Source organism: Eumetopias jubatus, unplaced genomic scaffold (assembly GCF_037043125.1).
Source record: "Eumetopias jubatus isolate StellerSeaLion01/CBP00866 unplaced genomic scaffold, mEumJub1_p1.0 scaffold_8, whole genome shotgun sequence".
Taxonomy (NCBI): Eukaryota; Metazoa; Chordata; class Mammalia; order Carnivora; family Otariidae; genus Eumetopias; species Eumetopias jubatus.
The window spans coordinates 102,330,188-102,344,329 of record NW_028274814.1 but is presented as its reverse complement, the minus strand read 5'-3'; the positions used below and the strand labels follow the sequence as shown (position 1 = coordinate 102,344,329).

At 33.8% G+C, this 14,142-nt stretch overlaps 1 protein-coding gene across 2 annotated transcripts in view; it reads right to left on the bottom strand.

The window, feature by feature from the left end:
• Window positions 1-14,142, bottom strand: part of NAV3 (neuron navigator 3) — a 346,824-nt gene that overhangs the window by 210,124 nt on the left and 122,558 nt on the right. For both annotated transcript variants that reach the window (XM_028105477.1, XM_028105478.1), the window contains exons 4-5: window positions 9,644-9,716; window positions 6,980-7,163 (exon numbers count right to left, since the gene is read on the bottom strand). In XM_028105477.1, coding sequence (XP_027961278.1) covers window positions 6,980-7,163; window positions 9,644-9,716 — 257 coding nt within the window. The remainder of the gene's footprint in view (window positions 1-6,979; window positions 7,164-9,643; window positions 9,717-14,142) is intronic.

Sequence of the window (14,142 nt, the reverse complement as noted above, 5' to 3'; positions counted from 1 at the left end):
TCATCAGACTGAGGACTTTCTCAGAACCCTATTTAAATTTGCAGGAATATGGCTTCTACACATTGTGTTTCCTTCTTTTCTGGTTTATTTTTCTCCACCATCAGCTGTCCAGTTAGTGATACATATTTTAATAGTTTATTGTCTCCCATCACTAGGATGTAAGCTTCAAGAGGGCAAGAATTCCTTAATCTCTTTTGTCCTCAACTATATCTCTAGTGCCTGGAAGAGTGCCTAGAACATACTAAGTGCTTAATCGATACTTGTTGAATACATTAATGGGGCATGGGAGAGATGGGGAGTGTGTGAACCAAAAGATAATGATCAAATTAATGAATAAAAACCAGAGGCAGAAGTATTTTATTTGGCTACATGGGAATAACTACTAAAGGAAATAACTAATACTACTAAAATAACTAAAGGGTTACCTCTGTGTACCTAGACCGGGCATGAAAAGGTCTGAGCATTAGGCTGTTATTTTTAATAATGAGGACATTATTATTTTGCATTACTTTTATATATTTAATAAAAGCTAGAAGTGGAATGGACAGAACTGATCAGAGAAAGAGAGAAGGGCGGGACCAGGGATGAGGCTGACTTGAGGTTTCTAACATGGGTCCATATATTTCATTATACATGTGATATGATCTTAAAGGGGGTTGAAGGTAAAGTGAAAGTAGCTGGGATGAGTATCTATTACATGCTAAGTGTTATGCTATGGGGGCACTTTATACATGAATTACTCTCTGAGGTCTTCTCAGTACCTTCTTGAGGAAGTTATCTCCATTCCAATAGTAGAGGTAAGAACACTGGTATTCAAACAGGTTAAAATCGTTTGCCCAATGCCGCACCACTGGGAATTGGCAGGCAGACTTTAAATCCATGTCTGCCTGACTCTAAAATAACTAAGACTATATAGATGCTGCTTCATCTATAACAACAGAAGTATGAGTAGTTGTCAAGCTTTTTAAATGGTGAAATAAAAGCACAGAATATAAGCAAAGTGTGTATATTGTATATATATGCTTTTTTAATATTATGCCCTGTTGGTTTCCTAAATCAGGCAAAAATTGAAGGGTAATTTCTTTCCCTTCAATTATTTCTCTCTAGGAAAGAAAAAGTCCTGCTTTAAAAAAAAATCATAAACGTCTTTTGTGTTTTGTTTTGTTTAAAGTTTAATTGATTCACTGACTTTTTTGAAGAGCACACTATAGGCCACAACACAGAGCTGAGTTAAGAAACTAATTGAAGCCAGGTTCATAAGGGCTTAAATTACCAGAGCCTTCCTGTCATCTTAAATTAAACTTCCTTATATACTTTGCAAGATTTATAACCCCAGGCTGAAAAGCTATAAACCGTCCCAGTTTCTGAGCGAATCCCCCAGAAGGAAATGATGTTTCCTGGAAAAGAGAAAGGCAAATATCCTTAATGGGAAGAGGGTTCCAAGAGCAATGTGTGTGGCAGGGGTCACGGGAACCTTGGCAAGGGGCTGCAGAGGGAATGCACAAGTCATTCAAAGAACATGTGTCCACAGATTTTGCTATTTGACTTGCGAGTCCTAACTGAGCAAGTTCATCTAAACTGCAAGTGGACGCATATTTGATTTTCCCCCACAAATGAAAAGCAGAAGAGCAAATGATCATCTGTGGAAATCATAATCTCCCAAATTCTCAAAATAGCTGTTATTATAGACTTATCGACATCACTGCCTTTCATGTTTCTATGCCCTACACAATTTCTTACCTGCCTCTACCTTTATAGTCAATTTCTTTTCATTTTTACATGTTTTCTTTTTATAAAACATAAAAATATTGATCATGCAATTCAATAATCACTATTTGTGAGTTGGTAAAATTCACTATTTAATAACAGGAAGGAAAGTTATTTAATAGTCTGGACAACAATTAAGCTAAAAGGTCTACATTTTAAGGAAAAACCTCTCTTCCGTAAAGCTTTTAGGAAATAAAAATCATCTTTTACAAATACCGTCATGCTTACACCTCATATATAACTGAATGGTACATAAGAAAAATGAATTTTCATTATATAATTTTCTTTCACTATAATGATTTACCTGATATTCTCAGGAAATTATCCATTCATGACATGCATTCTGCTCATTGTTGGCTGGTCTCATGTGCCAGGCATTGTGTAAGATTTTGGTGAAATTAAACTTCCTGTTACCTTTGATGTCAACTAGAACTTTCATTGTCAAAACTCAACACATGGAAAAGTATGATTAGCAGAAATATCCTGAATGCTCAAACCATATTTACTGATCAAATGAATTTTGAGTTGGAAGATATAGCATTCATTTCTACTTTGTTTTCTAGAATAAGAAATAATACTTCCCCATCTCCTAGTTAATACTTAGAAAAAATAACTATGATTTCAACTCCTAAAAAAGATTTTTAGCACTTTATATTAAAATATTTTTCATATTTTCCCAGTTGGTTGAAGAAAGGGGCTTTAATCTATTATTTTTTTAAGTTTCTTTCTTCCTTCCTCCCTCCCTTTCCTCCTTCCTTCCTTCCTTCCTTCCTTCCTTCCTTCCTTCGTTTTAGAGGAAGAGAGTGTGCGTGTACACACACATGATGGGGGGGTGCAGAGGGAGAGGGAGAAAGAAAATTTTAAGCAGGCTCCACACACAGCATGGAGCCCAACTAGAGGCTCAATCTCACAACCCTAAGATCATGGCCTGAGCTGAAACGAAGAGTCAGATGCTTAACTGACTGAGCCACCTTGCTGCCCTATCTACCATTTTCAAAATAAAAAGTAAAACCAGAAAAAATATGAGGAACTAGTTTTTATTTATATTAAGTAAATGCAAATAGGATGTTTTACATTATGTAACCCAGCAAGATCTTCAATCTTTACTCATGTGAAATCCTTCCAAAGGTCATGGACAGAGAAAATTTAATTTTTTATGTTAAATATATTCAAATTTTTGAGAATTGAAGACTTGATTAATCAAATCTTTATCACTCCAGATACAACCAAGGATTCCCTGTGAAGGATTTAAGAAATTTAGAATCTGAGTTCCAGTTTTATTTTAATAAAGATACTACAAGTGGATAATTCCAGTAATAATAATAAGAATCTCCACTGTATACCATTTTGAAACTCACTGCAGTTCAATATCATGACCACCCCCAAATCAAGAACATATTTATTTTATTCTACAAATTTTATAAATACACACAATTTTCACTATGAATTACTTACAACTGTAACTATGCATCTTCCCACTTAAAATTGGAAGCAGTCTTAACACAGATTTGTTAATTCTTACATTATTTTTTTAAGAAGAAATTGTTGAAAACTGTGTGTAAGGTTCTGTGCTTATCCCTTTGGCTATACCAGTGATTAAAATATATCAAAAAAATAATAATAAAATAAAACATAAAAAAATACTGCTGTACTAATAATAGTGCCTACCTTTTACAGGGAAATGGCAATAATGAATAATGAATATAATAAACAAGTACATTGAAATTAAAGGTTGATTAAACTAAGAAAAAGAAAAAGTATGGCAAAGTACAGTGAGGAGTGGACATGGGCAGCCTATAGTGCTAAAATGGTGTTAGTCAAGGTAAGCGTCAGTGAGAAGGTAACATGTGAGCTGTAGACTTGAAGCAGGTAAGAGATTTAGCCAAGCAGCTAGCAGACAGAGTATTCCAAGCAAAGGAATCAGCAAGAGCACATTTCCTAAGATGGGAGCAAGCCTGGGCTCTCTGAGACCATTGCAAGGCTTTGAGCAGAGAGTGTCATGTGCCCAGTATGTTCAAAGTGTTTTATATTGTAGTGACTCCAGGGAACCTAAAAATAACCTCATGAGATCGATGCCATTTTTTATTATCTTTTAACAAATGAGAACACTGAAGCACCGAGAGGTCAGGCAAGTTGCCTGAGGCCCCACAATTAGGAAGTGGTGAAATTCAGATCCAAGTGCAGGCAGTTTGATTCCAGAGGCAAACTTTGAATAACTAGAATTCTAGTTAACACTGGAACAGGACACATACACTTACACACACACACACACACACACACGCAGGTATGTTCTCGTGTATATGCACCTACATACCCACAAACATATATACACAAGAGTGGAGAAAAAGCTGAGAAACCAGAAAAGGAGAGTTTGTTACCCACACTCTATTCCTCTTGATCCATGTTTTATTTTCTCTCTTGTGTACTTGTTAACCTTTAGGTCTAAGTGTCTGTTTAAATGAAAGATATTTCAAATGACTGAAAACATTTGGAGTTATTTGCAAAATAGCAAAACCAAGTTAGAAATTCTTAATGTATAAAATAAATATTGTGGGAATATATACAGTTACACCAATTTATTTTAAATAAAAAGAACAAAACAAAACGCTCATTGAACTGAAAACATTTGTCCTTAAAATTTTTTATGAGTTGACAGAGAAAAATATAAGAATATTTTCTGGCTAAATATCCAGAATAATATAGCAACCAGTCATTTAAGCTATTTACTTGGGAAGAGCTTTAGAATTAACAGAAAGTCTTCATAAATCATGATTTATGACTCACATCTCAAGCAAATGAAGATAAATGTGTCACTGGGTTATTTTTTTCTTTATTAATTATGTTGGTTTTACTATATAGACATAAAGTAAACATCCTTTCTTATGTATATTCTCACTATGGGCTTTTGAAAAATACTTAACATACATTGATTGTTGTATGTAAGTCCACATAAATTCTAATTCATAGGCTATTTCCCTACACCAAATCTATATAAATGGAAATAAGTACTAATGTTTGAAATATAATATTCTCCAAGACAGATAATAAATTCTGTTAAAATAAAGACAAGTAGCCCCTCTACATCAGGGTCATAACTACTATATTTAATACAGGAAGTACTCTACATTATCAATTCATTATCAGTCTACAAAGCAATTAAAAGTAATTAAATTTATCACAAGAAAAATTCCTTAAGAGTCTACCTCAGTCTTAAAGGACACTGGTGAAAAGAATATTTTTCAAAACCTTCCAATGAAGGTATAAAATTACCATGCCTACTACATAGGGCTTTATATTTTTAAATAAAATATTGTTCCATAACAGCCATGCACATCCAGCAAGAATGAGAAAAACAATCTCCCTAGAAGGGTCATAACCACTGAGAAATTCTGGGTAAGAAATTCCACATGGCAGATACAGAAATAGAATGAGGTAAAGTAAAGACAAATGATACTCTGTATCACTTCCAGAGTTAACATGTTTTGTACAATACCACTTAACTTCCTATGTTTTTTCAGCTACTATTCTTGCTTCTTGTCCATTCAAATAACTTAAGCCAAATTTTAGGAAATATTATTTCTGGCAGTTTTCAAAATCTACATCTCTTTCTACCAACCATCTCCCCCAAATAATAAATAAATAATTACAAAATCTATTTCCTCCCCCCCATTCTTAAAGAAATCCAAAGAACTTCCCCTGTAGAGAATTTTGTTTCACTTTGACTTCTGTACAATTTCACTTACGTCACAAAAAGCCAGGAAGAGCTTTAAGAACAAAAGCATATCTGCATTACTGAGTAATGAGAAACATCTTTTATCACTCCCTGAACTATGTAGTATACTCTATTTTTTTTATAAAATTACAGTTTTTCTTTATTGACTTAATAATTCATTAGTGAGTCAAATCCACCAAAGCAAATAGAGTTTACATGGTCACACAGAGAAAAGAAGTATTGCTTAATATGAAGAAAGCGCTGCTTGACAGATGAAGGAAAAGGGGATTTCTGAACTGTTGAATATTGACAATACGTGGTGGGCGGGGAAGGTGGTATGTGAATGTAATTTGGAATTTTACTCTAACTTTGTGAGTCAATACTAAATACCAAAAACAAACTCAGGGTAAACTTAGTGTTACCAGGTTTCAGGTTTGCCTTATAAGATGGAAAAAGTTAAATATTTACATCTGTTTGATATGTATATATACTCTTAAAAATGATGAGTATTTGCATATTGGACATTCTCCCTCCCAAGGAAAAACAATCAGCTATTTACACAATAGAGCAAATGACCCAATATTCTGGTCATTGGTGAGGAACAAATGAGCAGCATGCATGAAACTTGTTAACTTCATTTCATTCTGTGATCATTTTCTGATGTGTCAACTTAGCTAGGTTTATTGGGTCCCATGTTCAATCAAACACTAATCTAGGTGCTGCTGAGAAAGTATTTTGTGGATGTGGTTAAAGTCCACAGCAGCTGACTTTAAGTAAGGGAGCTTATCCTAGATAATCTGGGTAGGTCTGATTCCCCACTTGAAAGGTCTTAAAGGCAAGATGAAGGCTTCCTTGAGAGAAGAAATTCTACCTGATTATAAAAGTTTTGGCTCATGCTGAGAGAGTTTCAGCCTGCCCTTCCCGCTGGGCTGGCTTTAGGATTTCAGACTTGCCTAGCAAGTCCCCAAGATCATGTAAACCAATTCTTCACAATAAATCTCTTAATCCCTTCCTGGTTCTGCTTCTCTGGTTGAACCCTGACTGATATAATTCCAAATTGGAAAACAGCACTAAGGGCAGAGGGAAGGAAGTTGCCATGATTTGTCAGCACCCCACCCCAGGCTGTGTCTACGATGCGCCAACAGACTCAAGTCAGATGAACACATACTCAATAGCACATTCTAAATAATCTGCAGAAGGAAACAATTGTGCCACGTCACTCACAAGAAAGACATTTCGCACACTTTGATACAAACCACAATCATCTTTAGAAACAAACACAAGTATTTCACCTTAAATTAATAAAGGCTGCTCATCCAACCAAAAGAAAAAGTGGTCTTAACTTCCATAACATCGGTCAAATTACATCATAACACTGATGCAACTACATAAATATGTTTTCCAATCTCACAAACAGTAAGTTGTTAAAAAAAAAAACAAAACAACAATTTATATCCAGACAAGTTAATTTGACACACATGCCCTGCTTCCTGTCCTTACCTGGACTGCATATCTTGTTGGGTTTTGGCCTGACTGGCTTCTGCCTGAGGGGAGGCGTGGCTGACTCGCTGCTGAAGCTCCACCAGAGACTGGTAATACTGTTGTTGATGGTGTTGTTGCTGCTTGTAGCGAGACAAACTGAAAAACAGCCCTAGAATGGCTTTTAAGTTTCCATTTCTTATTTCTGTATCAAAGGGAAAATATAAAAACAGTAACATATGAAATGAATGCGGTTTTCCTTTTTATTTATTTATTTTTTTACAAATGCAATTCCAGTTGCCATTCTCTTAGACCAAATCTGTGAAGATAGAAATGCACCTCAAGTCTCACAGTCACAGATTCAAGCAAATCTGAATTTCTGAAGCGTGATAACATTTCCAAATAGCCTGGAGCTTCAGGGACAGAGTAATGGGAAAGAAGGTAGAACAAAAGTTGTTCGAGCAATGGTCTTTGCTGATCCTCAACTGCAATTTTGCCAGAGTTTGCTTCTTCCTGGAAATGGATGGGCTCTCTGTCCTGCACTAATCATTTGATTCAGCATTCTGCTTCCCTCACAAATACACAGCTGTTACCAACACAGTGATGGATATGAACTGGAGAAAGAAAGCCACTTAAATGTTGGTTGTCCTACATTATAAATAATGATGGTGTGGGTGCACCTTATAATGGCAACTGGATTTACAGTAGCCCTCCTAAATCACCTAGCAATCAATTTATTAAAATGTTTATATATTTATATATATGACTATATATGTAATCTCCCAAAAGTAGACATTATAAGTATTAATTTTTTAATGGTCCACTTTTTCTCTTGACTCATACTACATATTAATAAATTATAAAGATCAGCTTATTCATGACACCAATTGAATAAATGTAACTGTAAATCCTAGTTCTAGTACATGGAGCTCCTAAATTTTTCTAATACTGAATAAAAAGGTAAACACCCAAAGTAAGCTACAATCTGAACCTCGTTTTCTTTTGCTTGTAGTTATAATATAAAATTCAGAGAAGAGATGGAAGTAAAGCTTGAAATAAGTCTATGAAACCTGTAATCATATTCTAAATAAAACATGCTGTTGACAACAAAAATACATCCTCCTGTGATGTCAAGGTTTTATGTCTCCTTTTTGTAGTTTAGGGACATTAACAAACTATTCTGATTTCTTGCTCTCTGATGGTTTATAGACATCACACAAAGTATGCAGTGGAATTATTCATTTAAAATGAGAATGAGATGTTTCACCACCTCCCCAAAACTTCTCACAGTTGCCATAATATAGAAGAGTTAGTCTGATTGATATGAGGCTACAGTAAGAAAGTATTAATGTTCTCATGTAAACCTAGATGATCTTAAAGGTTTTAAAAATTTCTTGTTTTCTTACTATGTATATTTTATTAATTTAGAAAACCATTTTGAGCATTCATATACTTTTAGAAGATAAATGAAAATCATTGGGTTTCTGTTACTAAAGGATGTCATATGAGAAGACAGAGACATAAAATGAACAAATGGTAACATTTTTAACTTACTTTTAAGCACTGAAAAAGTAAAATATTTTCCTGGGGAATTTTATCAACTTTTATTCTAAGTTGCAGAACCATCAGTTAGGTTTGAACCTAAAGTTTTCGGCCCCCAAATGTGTAATTTCATATTACACAACATATCATATAAGTGTAAAAGACAAAGGAAATTTAAAACAAAAAATGAATACAGAAGAAAAATTGGGAAAACTCAAAAAATTCTACTAAATGTTCACAGTATTTCAGAAGCCACATAATTCCTCTTTTTCCAATGACAGCAAAATTTTTAAAACTTAGACCTGTCTAATATTTCTAGTACTTGCGGGGAGAAAGGCTATTCAGAGCAAATGACTACAGTAGAAATATTAACCAATCTAAATTGTCAAAGTATATACCAGTATCTAGCAGAATTTTAATATATAAATTAATATTCTAATAAAATGGTGGTTATTGCAGATCTCAAAGGACTTGCTATTTCATAACCTTAGCAACTAGATTTTGTTATAGTACTTGAAAAGTTTTCCTAAAAATAAATGTGAAAGAAAAAGATAAAAAAAAAAAGACAGAACCAGTTCAGTCTTTTACCACTTTTCTGTATTTTAATTATAGTGATGATCTTTTAAATCTTTAATGACTTTAAAGCTTTTACATATGACAGCTATTAAATATTTTAACTGCTAATTATTTAAGAACTCATGATGACTTATTTAAACTTACCAAATATTTCAACCAGGACTACCAATTTGATGTGTTATTCATAAAATAATATTTGCAGATTAATTATACTATTTTTACCTGAATTTCATGTATCTATAATGCAGCATTATCTATGTATCCATCCATCCCTCTACTTAAGACTCTAAAAATACGATACATGGTGATAACATAAAAATGTTTTGTTAATCTCCCCTTTTCCCACACACTCAGTCATGAAAATATCCGTTTTGCCAAAATATGGAACATATATAAATAATTAAAGCATACATTAATAAGCATTGCATTTATGTTTCTACTATTTTTGGAAACCTGACTTCATGTATTAAGAAGCTATGTCCTCCCACTTTACATTTCCTGCAATACAAAAACAATTTTTTTCCCACAAACTTGGGTGTTATTGGTGACAATTGTGCCTTTTCTTACCTTCAGCGGATAGACCTTGAACATTTACTCCTCTGGCTGCTAGAAAACTAAGGCAGACATCAACATTTTCAATCTGTAACATGAAAAGCAGTGAAAAAGCAACTTAGAGGGTTATTTTTAAATAAACAAATGAGCTAAAATGAAACCAGAGAGTAAGATAAAGAAAGAATGAATACTTTACATTCATTTCATACTAGAGATCTTTACCAGAGTTTAACTAGAATTATTTCGGCTAATTGCAGAACGAATATAAAGCTTGCCTTGTTCGGTTTGGTATTCACAAAAAATTCATCAAGGCCTGATCAAGAATGGCATTCTCACAGATTAGCAACCCACCTACTTAACATAAAACTGGATTCTGTGCTTCACGACTAAGTCTCGACGAAAGCATCCAGACAGGAGGAGGCTGTTGCTTATGCAAGTTGTAGAATGTTAGGATGCGGGTAATTGGGATTCAACCAGTAATATTTGGTCATTATGCCAGAGGGTTGATATAGCATGAAAGAAAGAAAGTGTATTTTCATCTTAAACCATAGCTAAGTCTTTACTTTAAAAAATGTATTTGGACTTCAACAGTTATGCATTCCTCTAATTAAATTTAGGTATTGTCTTTATAATTTAAAATTGGGATGCCATGGTTTTAAAGTTATTTTTGATATGATTACCAGTTTGTAACCATTTAGAGTGATAGGTTAAAAACAAAAACCAAAAAACCCAAATGATTGATTTATGTTAACTCATAGGTTGATCTCAATATTGATTATGGTATTATACAGCAAAGTTAAACAGCTAAGACTTTTTTTTAAAGAATGTAGGAAACTAGAAAGTTCTAGTTCTTTATGAGTCATCTCCCTGGGTTGTTTTGGTATTCCATAAATCTTGAAATTCTACAGTAAATAGAAGATTTAAAGTTAATACTTGGCAAGGTATTGTTTTCTGTCCTATTAAATTCTCATCCAAAGGTATGCATAAGGACATAGAAAGTTCTGCCAATGTCCCCTCTAGCTTAGCTTCACAGCAAGGTCAAAATGTCTCTTAAAGAAAATGAAAAGAAAAAAAGGGATTAAAAATCTGTCCTTATAAAATGGATCAACTATTTATATTCCTTTTTCAATGTAATTTTATGCAAAACTAAATTAATATTCGATGAGATGTTCTTTGCTTAAGAATGATTGCAGCTAAGGTATACACATTTGCTTTGAGAAAAAATGATTCTTATTGATTTATTTCAAAGTAAGTGTTACTAAAAAAAAAAGTTAAGTTTTATTGAAATTATTCTACTGAAAAAATAAAACCCAAAAACAAAGATTGGAAGTCACTGATTACATGACCAAACAAATCTTATTTTGCCCATCAGCATCTAAATATCCAGTAAGGCTATGGTGCTGAAGTATATTTTAAATCCTTTCCTTTCTTTACATTTCACTTTGCTACCAGGAAATAAGACTGTATAAGGAAGGAAATAAGGAGGAAAGAAAAGAAATGGGAAAAACAGGATGTTCTACTGTATTCATCGAAAATGTCCTTTTAGGGGCACCTGGGTGGCTCAGTAGGTTAAGCATCTGCCTTTGGCTCAGGTTGTGATCTCAGGATCCTGGGATTGAGCCCTGCGTTGGGCACCCTGCTTAGCAGGGGAGTCTGTTTCTCCCTCTCCCTCTGCCCCTGCTTTTGTGCTCTCTCACTCACTCTCTCAAATAAATAAACAAAATCTTTAAAAAAATGTTCTTTTAAACTTTGTTTTAGGACCATTAGAAACAAGTAAAAGAAACACACCAAATAATAATTGTGATCTAATGCTAAGAGAATTGAATTGAATATTTTTAAATGTTTGTCTAATAGTCCTGATGCTGTTAATTTCCTATCAATTATATACTTTTCACAGAAAATAAGAAGATTCCCGGTCCAAACATATATAATTTACTGAAAAATCTTCATGGGCTGTTACTTCCTAAATTTCAGTTACTTTTATTACACACAAACATATTAATTCACTATAAGACCTACAAAAGGTTAACAAATAGCACCTACAATAAGATTCTCAGATAATTTTTTTGGCTACCGTTTAAACCATTTACAAAATAAACTGGTGTCTGGAGTGGGTATGAAAGACAAAACTCTCTCAGCATGCACCATAAATTAGAAAGGGCAAATAAAAGGGCCCTATAGAGTAGGGAAAAAAATACTGAAAATATATACAACAATATTTGTTTACATATTCAGGTATGGGTTTTTTGAGACCAAGCCCCAGGAAGATAGGGACTACGTTTTGTTTACTCATGTAGCTTCAGCAACCTAAGAGGGTGCCTGGTATCTGATAGGTGCTCAGTGCACACTTAAGGAAGGATAGAGGTAAAAAGGAGTGGTGGCCAATCCATCCATATGGAAAGGAGTAGAGGGGTCAGGGAGAGACAGAGAGAGAGACAGAGGAAGAGGGAGAGGGAGGAGGAGAGGGAAATAGAGTTACAGAGAGAGAAAGAGAGTAGGGGGAGAAAGAAAGAGAGAGATCATTTGATTCAGAGCATATATGTTCAATTCTCTTGGGGATTTTTAAAAATATACTACTCTGCCTGACTCCAGACCAAAAAAAAAAAAAATCAGAACTGTGGGTTGGGGCTGAACTTCAGTTTGTTTTCAAATTTTAGCTCCCAGTGTCAGTCTACCTTTCTCTTTACAGATTAAGCAACTGACTTCCAGAGAAGATCTCATATAAAGATGAGCAAAAGAAGCCAACAAAGTATTATACTTTTTATCCCCAATTTCCATGAAATTCAAGATGTACAAAAGTAAACACTGAAAATAATAGCATAGTGATGAAGTTTGGAAGGGTATAGTCTGGAACATTGTATGGGGGGAAGAGGCCTGCTGGAAGTGTCCTTTGTTTTGATCTGAGTGTGACTACACAGGTATATACATATTAAAAAATCAATCAGCTACATACTTAAGATTGGAGTACTTTATATACTTCCTATGTTTGTTTTACTTCAATTCCTATTAGAGTACTTTACACTCTTTTATGTGTGTTTTACTTCCATTAAAAATAAAAATAAAATGATCAGCCCCCTGTTTTATTGAAAATAAAGGCATACAAGGATAGAAGTACAGAAACTTGATGGGTGGCTGTTGAAAGTAATTAAGTGAATGATGATGGTGTTTTAGACTATGCTGGTGGCAGTGAAGGTGATCCAGACTCTGGATAGAAGTTGAAGAAATCTAATGGGAAGATATGGCATATAAGAGAAGGTGAGGAGTTTAGGATGACCATGATACTATATAATTCATGCACTTTACATTTTATGCCTGTGGTATTTTATATATATCCCCTCATAGCAGTGATCCAGAGAAATTCATTCTCAGTTCTGTGGGCACTACACTTCTCATATGGCTCAAGTAATAGTCACATCCATAGCTCATGGACAGTCACTCCCAGGACTTTTACTTGCCTACAATGACGTCATGCACAATTTGTTGGGTCTATTTGTGGCTTACATTTTATTAGTCTAGAGCACCCACTTTGCCTCTCTTTTCCTGTTAAACTTAAGCATGGCTACACAAAATATATAAAAATATTGACTTTGTAACAAAAATAAAACAAAGTTTCTAAGTTCTAAATCCAGCCAATCACATCCAGTTTTTAAGTTCTAAACCAGTCAATAACATCTACTCAGAACTTTGAAAATCTCTGGGTACACTGAGCCTTGAGGCTTTTGTATTCTATGAAAATATCTATTGTTATCACAATGGCTAAACAAAAAGACAGTTTTGCTCAAATACATATAAAAATGGACTGTTATGTGTGTTTTCCTTATCAAAGACACAAATTCAATAGAGGTTGGTTCATAGTTTTGGACCTCAGTAGTTCCTATTTGTATAATTAATATTAGTATTTTGGAGCACTACCATTTTAACTTTGTTTATGTCTTATAAAATCAAATCCTTCAATTATTCATTCATCATTTATTAAATTTATTTTATGCGTGGAATTATGCTCAGAACTCCAGATATAAATTTCAAGACATAGCCATTATCCTCATATTTTCTAAAGAGCATTGACTCGTTTCTAATATTTTCCACACTCCCATGAAAAATGAAAGGCATTTTCAAAACAGAAATTTTGTTGTCTAATTTCATAATTGTACTTTCATCCTGATCCTTATGAACTTGCTAAATATAAGCATGTATATTGGTAAATCACAAATTGGGTTTCGGACAAGGAAAATAAGTGTTTTCATTATCTTCACTTATTAAAACTCAAGACAGCCATCATTGTATTTGTGCCTTCAAAGTTTTTTAAACCTGAAGGTCAATATACATTCTCAACATATTAAACATAGAGGATATACTGGAAATATTTGTATTTATTCATCTCATTGTTGAATAAACTATTCCAAAAATTGTAGAATTTTTATTTTTTAAAAGATTTTATTTATTTATTTGACAGAGAGAGAGACAGCGAGAGAGGGAACACAACAAGCAGGGGGAGTGGGAGAGGGAGAAGCAGG